The sequence below is a fragment of the Arachis ipaensis genome, chromosome B10 (genome assembly GCF_059453495.1).
Source record: "Arachis ipaensis isolate K30076 ecotype BB chromosome B10, ASM5945349v1, whole genome shotgun sequence".
Lineage (NCBI taxonomy): Eukaryota > Viridiplantae > Streptophyta > Magnoliopsida > Fabales > Fabaceae > Arachis > Arachis ipaensis.
The window spans coordinates 89,057,190-89,064,745 of NC_142435.1; the positions used below are offsets into that span (position 1 = coordinate 89,057,190).

Sequence of the window (7,556 nt, forward strand, 5' to 3'; positions counted from 1 at the left end):
ACTTCTTCCCTTTGTGACAATTCTTGTTTCAACCCTTCTTCTATGCCTTGAAGCTCCAAACTCACTCCCTCACTATGCTCCTTGATTGCTTCTTCACATTCAACAATGGGAGTTCCTTGATCACATAGGCTTAGGCGGGAGGAGACTATATTGCGAACGGCTTCCGCTATGGTAGCTATCTTGGCTTTTAACTCCTTGAACTCCTTTTAGTTCTCTTCTTGCCTTCGAATGTAAGAACTAACACATTCTTAGAGAGGATCATCCATTGGAGGTGGTGTGGAAAAAGAAGGTTCATTGTTTGGGAAGGAAGTTTCATAATTGGAAGTTGGTTCATCTTGGTAAGGATATGGAGTTGGTGTATATTGAGGTGGTTCTTGAGAGTAATTATGTTAGAATGGTGGTAGTTTCATGTGTGGTTCATATGGTTCATAAGGTAGTTGATATGATGGATAAGAATTAGGGTCATAATGAGGTGTTTGGTGGTAGGGGGCTTGTGAGTAACGTGGTTCGAAATTAGGTTGAGGAGGTGGTTCATAGGCTTATGGTGGTGGTTGTTGACAATCACAATAAAGGTCACCACATCCATTAGATTGATATGCATTAGGATTAGAATTATACCCATAAGAAACCGGAGGGGGTTGTTGCCAATAAGGTTGATCAATCCCTTGAGGCTCCTCCCATCTTTGATTCCCAAATCCTTGATGCACATCCCCATTGAAGCTTCTATTCCCTACAACATAGTTATAACTAAACTCATAGCCAAAGTGAGGATGAGAATTCATAATAGCAAAGAGAAACAAAAACTAACAAAAATAAGCAACAAAGTCCTAAAGCTAACAAAAACTAACAAATAAGCAAAAAGCAAACATATTCACAATATTCACAATAGCCAATAATATAACACCATTGCAAGTCCCCGGTAACGGCGCCATTAATTTGATTGCATGAATCGTGTTGGTTAGGAATTTCTCTTATAAAAAGAAGAATTTCATTGTAAGCATAGCTCCAAACCAACAAACAACTCTCACATCAAATTAAAATATGGTTTTGTCACATGTACAAATCCCAATGAAAAATAACTGAAGTATTTAGACTCTGGGTCGTCTCACAAGGAATTGCAATGAAGTGGTCAATTATTGGATATGAAGAACAAGGGGGGTTTGATTGGTAAGAGGGCAAGAAATTAAATGACAAGAAAAGTAAATCAAGCAAGTAACTAAAGAAGGCAATTAACAAAGAGAGACATTCATGGCAAGAATTGAGATCATAGGCTTTTATCCTAGTTATACAATGATTAATTCATCTTATTTAGTCAACTCCAATAAATGGAAGAAGGTATCATGTTATCTTCACATAGGGAGAATGTCAAACAAGATTAATCAATCATATCACAATAATAACAAGAATCTATCTCATTTCGTCATCCCCAACATTGGAAGAAGGTGTAAGTTATCTTCCATGAGAGAAAATCAAACAAGACTAGTTAATCTCAAATAAAAATTCCTAATCAACTCACTAATTAAATTAACAAAAGATTAGAGTCATTGAAAATGATATTAACTAACAATTCTAATTCACCAACATAGGTTGGGTTTTCATGACTCAAGATTGCCCAATTACTCTTCCCAAGCCAAGAATGCTCTAAATCTACTCTAAAGCCCAACTAAGTATTTTGTCAAACTCTTGGTGGGTACAAATGGAAATCATAATAAATTGCAAGAAATAGTAAAATCTAACAACTACCAATTGCAAGAAAAGTAAGATCACAACTCAAATCAACACTAAAAGAACATCAAACATTAAATTTCATTGAAAGAAAATCCAAATCCAACAAGTACATCTATGAACATAAAAGAGAGTATAAAAGGAAAATTAACACTATAAATCATGAGAATGAAAGAGTAGAAGCAATAATTCTTAAAAGAAATAAGATGAAAACATGTAATTGAACCTAGATCTAGGAGAAATTAACCTAACCTAATTCTAGAGAGAAGAGGGAGCTTCTCTCTCTATAAACTAACCTACATGATGCTAAAACTACAAACAATTGCTCCCCCCTTGTCCAAGCTTGAATTCTACATGAAATAGCATCAGAAATGAGTTGGTTTGGGCCCAAAGTGCTTCAGAAATCGCTGGGGCGCGATTTCACTTTAGTGGTCCACGAGCAGCATCGGCGCGCACACGTATAGTGCGCATGCGCGCCCCTAAACGCGAAGCAAAATATGGCAAATTTTATATCATTTCAAAGCCCCGGATGTTAGCTTTCTAACGCAAATGGAAGTGCCTCATTTGGACCTCTGTAGCTCAACTTATGGTCGTTTGAGTGCGAAGAGGTCAAGCTTGATAGCTTTACGGTTTCTTCATTTCTTCATGAATTCTCCCACTCTGCATGCTTTTCTCCTCACTTCTTCCATCCAATACTTGCCTTATGAACCTAAAATCACTCAAGAAATATATCAAGGTAGTGAATGGAATTAAAGTGAGTTAAATTTAACTATTTTAAGGCCTAAAAAGCATGTTTTCACATTTAAGCACAAATCAAGGGAGAATTGTAAAACCATGCTATTTCATTGAATAAATGTGAGAAAAGTTGATAAAATCCTCCAAATTAAGCTCAAGATAAACCACAAAATCGGGGTTTATCAACGACTCACCGGGAAGCTCACGGCTCTGTCTCGTTTTCTCGGAGCATCGGCAGAAAGGGCCATCCCATTCTTCAACCTAATGAAGAAGGAAATCACCTTTGAGTAGACCCCAGCATGCGAAGGAGCGTTCAGCCATTTCAAAAAGATACTCTCGAAACCTCTGGTACTCAGCAAGCCTAGAGAGGGGGAGCCCCTATACTTATACTTGGTCGTGACCGCGCAAGCGATCGCGGCAGTCCTAGTCCGGGAAGAGGACAAAACTCAGCGCGCAATATACTTCATCAGCAAAGTACTCCAAGTGGCGGAGATGAGGTACACCAAATTGGAAAAGCTGGCCTACGCCCTACTAATCTCATCTAGAAGGCTAAAGCAATACTTCCAAGGGCACGTAATCATTCTGAGGACCGACCAAGCCATCCAACAAGTCCTCCAGAAACCCGACCTGGCGGGAAGAATGATGGCATGGGCAATAGAACTGTCCCAATATGATTTGCAATACAAGCCAAGACAGGCAATCAAAGCCCAAGCCATGGAAGTCTTCCTCATAGAAGTCACAGGAGAGACTCCCGACACACCGAACACACGACGGAAACACCACGTTGACAGAGCATCCAACCAAGCACTCGGAGGGGCCGGAATCATCCTCGAAATCTCGACAGGAGTAGCCTACGAGCAATCCATCCAATTTGACTTCCCGGTCTCTAACGACCAGGCCGAGTATGAAGCCCTGATAGGAGGACTGATACTAGCCAAAGAAGTCGGAGCGTCAAGAGTGGAAGTCAGTAGCGACTCCCAAATCGTCATCTCCCAAGTAAATGGTAGCTACCAAGCCATGGACGCGCTACTGCAAAAATACTTGAAAAAGGTAAAAGAGCTATGCAAAAGTTTCGAAGAAGTCACAATCCAGCACGTTCCTAGAGAAAGGAACGCCCGAGCCGACCTCCTTTCTAAGCTAGCAAGCACTAAACCCGGCACAGGGAACAGATCCCTAATCCAAGGGCTAGCAACGGAACCTGCAATCATCATGTGCACAACCCAGGTGCCGAACCCCCCTCATGGATAGACGCTATCTCCCGATATCTGGAGTATGCAGAAACGCCCCTAGATGTGAAGAAAGCACAAGCTATCAAGAGGGAAGCCCCCAAATATACAATCATACAGGGGCAGTTGTACAAACAAGGGCTCCACCAGCCCCTACTCAAATGTCTGCACCCCGACCAGACGGACTACGTCCTAAGAGAAGTCCATGAAGGATGTTGTGGTCACCACATTAGGGGAAGATCTTTAGCAAGAAAGATCATCCAAGAAAGATATTACTAGCCTACAATGATGTCGGACGCCCAGAAGTTCGTGAAAAAAATGCAAAAAGTGCCAAAAAAATGCCAACTTCCATAAAGCACCTCCCGAGGAGCTCATCCTAATGATGGCTCCCCGACCTTTCGCCCAATGGGGAGTTGACCTCTTGGGGCCATTCCCACCAGGGCCTGGGCAAGTGAAGCACTTTATAGTGGCCATTGACTATTACACCAAATGGGTGGAAGCAAAACCACTAGCTAGCATATCCACGGTAAACTACCAAAAGTTTATGTGGAAGCAGGTGGTCACTAGGTTTGGGATTCCGGAGACCGTCATATCGGACAACGGGACACAGTTCACCGATAAGAAGTTTAAAGGATTCTTAGATGGACTAAAGATCAAATAGAGGTTCTCCTTGGTCGAGCACCCCAAACCAACGGCCAGGTGGAAGCAGTTAACAAAGTTATCCTAAAAGGGTTAAAGAGGCGACTTGAAGGAAAGAAGGGCTCATGGGCAGACGAGCTAGCCTCAGTCTTGTGGTCATACAGAACCACCCCCCAATCATCCACCGGCGAAACCCCCTTCCGACTCACATACGGGGTCGACACAGTCATCCCAGTCGAAGTCGGGGAACCAAGCCCAAGGATACTCCTCAAAGGAGGGAGTGAGGCAATCGAAAAGGATCTAGTCGATGAAACAAGGCAAATGGCACACCTAGCAGAAGCAGCAATAAAACAAAGAATAGCCCTAAGGTACAATGGCAAAGTGCTAAAGAGAAGCCTAGGGGAAGGCGACCTGGTTTTACGACGTAACGACATAGGGTTACCAACCCCAGGGGAAGGCAAGCTAGCTGCGAACTGGGAAGGTCCTTACAGAGTGAAAGAAGTCGTTGGCAAGGGAGGCTACAAGCTAGAAAGACTGGATGGAAACGAGGTGCCGAGAACATGGAACATGACAAACCTCAAGAGGTTCTACCCATAAGAAGGGACGACCGCACGACCTAACGACCTCAACCCCCCTCTTATGTTTCACTTTTATATTCTCCCTTTATGTTCCTCTTTTTTACAATTGTATCATTTTCCTCTTCTGTTATCTTTCACTTGATTACGCATTACATCGTTTCCTTATTTCAGACCATATGATAAGTTTTATTTTTCGAAAGTTCCAAATTGGAATAACAAGCAAAGGAAAAAGCCGAACGGTCGACCTAACGGAAACCCGGGACTGATCACCCCGGAAACTGTTTCGAGGGTTACCTGAAACTGTAGGTCGATCTCAGACAAGACATTCTGTGCTGGTCGGAGCTGACGTGTCCGGCTGGTGGATGGTGGCCAGAGCTGTCGTGCTCGATTTACTGGATTGGCTGCGCTGCTGATCCTTTGTCACCGGAGGGTGGTGGTACCTGCAAGGGACTCCGATGCTTAAGTTAGCAAGGGTATTAAGCAGATTTTTTAGTAGAATCAGAGTATGAGTTATACCTGGGTGCTCCAGTGTATTTATAATAGTAGAGGATGACCTTTCTAGGGATAAGATAGTTATCTTATCTTATCTTTGAGTGAGGTCATCTTATTTTGAAGGGAACCGCCCTTATCTCTATAGGCTTGGGCTGCCTTTGGATTTGGGTCGTGTTCCTCTATCTGGGCCCTTTATTGGGCTTTCCTGGCAATTTGGCCGAGCTCTTTGAGAAGAGGTCAGATAGTCTGACCTGAAGAGGTCAGTCGCCTTGTCGCTAAACATCCCTGGTCGGACAGCTCGATCCAGGGTATGAACAGTGCCCCTGCTCGAGCTCGGTCTTTCTTTTGAGGTCGAGTCTTAGTTTTAGGACTTCGATCCTTCTCTGGTGAAGCCGAACTTTAGCATTTTGTCGACTTCTTCTTTGTAGAGTTCTCCTTTGAATGCGGAACGTTTTCTTTTGAATTTTTATTCTTTTGAAAACGCGCGTCTCCTTGCTTTGGGAATGCGCGAGGGTTTAATAACCTCATTAATTTTTTTAGTGCTACGTTTCTTCGTTCATTTTGAACTTTTCACTAAAATGGTTTCTCTTCTCTGTTTCTTTGCTGTAACTTTCCCTTTTCTTTCTCACTTTCTGTTCTGTCTGAAATTTGCATTTTCGCGTTTCTCCCTGTGACATCGCTTGGTGATTGTTGGTGCTTTCTTTGTTATGAAAGGCGATTCCGGATTCTATCTTTCCATCCACGATTTCCTTCGAAGCTTCCTCCTTTTTCCAGGTTGGTTCTTCTTTCTGCTTTTTTACTTCTTTTACTTTGCCTTCGGTTCTTGGTAAAGTTTTGGTTTTGCTTGAATGCATGTTAGAAAGCTTGAACCTTTTTGTGTCGTCGTGCTCGCTTGTTGCTGTGCTGCATGTTTTTCTGGTTTTTATGAACCTGTTTACTTTACCCAAAAGGTTGCTCCTTTTGATGACTTTCACTATGTTGATGATTTTACTGATGAACCTTTGTAGAAAGTAACGATTTTTTCTAGTGGCTCGTTTTGATTTTCTTCGTGTCGTTTGTTTGTTTGGGGTGTTTATCTTTGAAAAAGGTGGCGTCTTTGATGACTTCTTCTTGAAACTTTCGTTGCTTGGTAGTTCCGTTTGTTGATAAGCTACGACTGTGAATTTGGGAGGTAGTTATTTTGATGACTTTCTTTGATTTGTAGCTTGTGGCTTTCTTCTCAGAGCGTTATCTTCCTGTTAGGACGTGTAGAGATGTAGACTTGTAGGTTTTCCTGAGTTTTTGTTCCATAACTTGCCTCCAAAGGATGCCCCTGGATCTTTAGTGTGGGTCATGGGGTTTCCTTTTGTTGCTTGTATTGCTCTGTGTCATGCTTGTCCGAGCTGTTCTGATTTCGTCTAAGATCTTTTTTAGTAATCCATTTTCTTTTCTTATTTGTAGGACTAGTTGGCCATGTCTTCTCGCAAAAATATTGTAGAGACGTCTTCTAAGGTTCCTAAGGGGATGTCCGATTGGTTGGACTCCCTTGTGTTAATGTGTGTTTCTGTGGTGAATGCTGAGTTTTGTGTGGAGCTTAGGAAACATCACCACCTCTGTAAGAGTAGAGATCAGGAAAGGAACTATGAATTGGTAGCACCTGATTCCGAGGAGAGGGTTTGCTTTCCTGCTCTGACCCGAGGGGAGCACCCTTTCTTTTATGCTTATGACTATTTTTTCAGCCAGTTGAACATCACTTTTCCTTTCACTTCTTTTGAGACCGATTTGCTGTGGTCGTGTAATGTAGCTCCATCCCAGCTCCATCCGAACTCCTAGGGTTTTATCAAGATCTTTCAGCTGCTCTACCGAGAGTTGGACGTTACTCCTTCTCAGAATCTCTTCCTTTATCTTTTTGTTTTAACTAAGCCTGGGATTTCTTCTAAAAAAAAGCCTCTTGGATTTTCTTTAGATCTGCCCAGGGATATAAAGTTTTTGCCATATATGATGAGTCCTTTAGGGACTTTAAGAATTACTTCTTTAAGGTACGAGCGGTTGAGGGAGCTCAACCATTTTTTCTAGAAGCGAACTATGAACCGGCCTTCCCCTTGTGTTGGAAACAAAATGTAGTAGTGTCTCGATATACATGGGAAATGCTTGATGAAATCGAGCAGACCTTTGTAAATAT

At 42.4% G+C, this 7,556-nt stretch overlaps 1 protein-coding gene across 1 annotated transcript; it reads left to right on the top strand.

The window, feature by feature from the left end:
- The first annotated feature begins 4,068 nt into the window (after positions 1–4,068).
- On the top strand, positions 4,069–4,922 carry LOC148580803 (uncharacterized). The gene is made up of 2 exons (XM_088492279.1): positions 4,069–4,253; positions 4,328–4,922. Exons 1-2 carry the CDS (start codon positions 4,069–4,071, stop codon positions 4,920–4,922), a joined length of 780 nt encoding a protein of 259 aa, XP_088348405.1.
- The last annotated feature ends 2,634 nt before the right edge of the window (positions 4,923–7,556 follow it).

Excerpts from the sequence above, each read along its gene's own strand:
- LOC148580803 (XM_088492279.1), top strand. The coding sequence starts at position 4,069 with ATGGCTCCCCGACCTTTCGCCCAATGGGGAGTTGACCTCTTGGGGCCA. Across the intron at positions 4,254-4,327 it reads TGGAAGCAGGTGGTCACTAG|ATGGACTAAAGATCAAATAG; the intron begins GTTTGGGATTCC and ends AAGGATTCTTAG.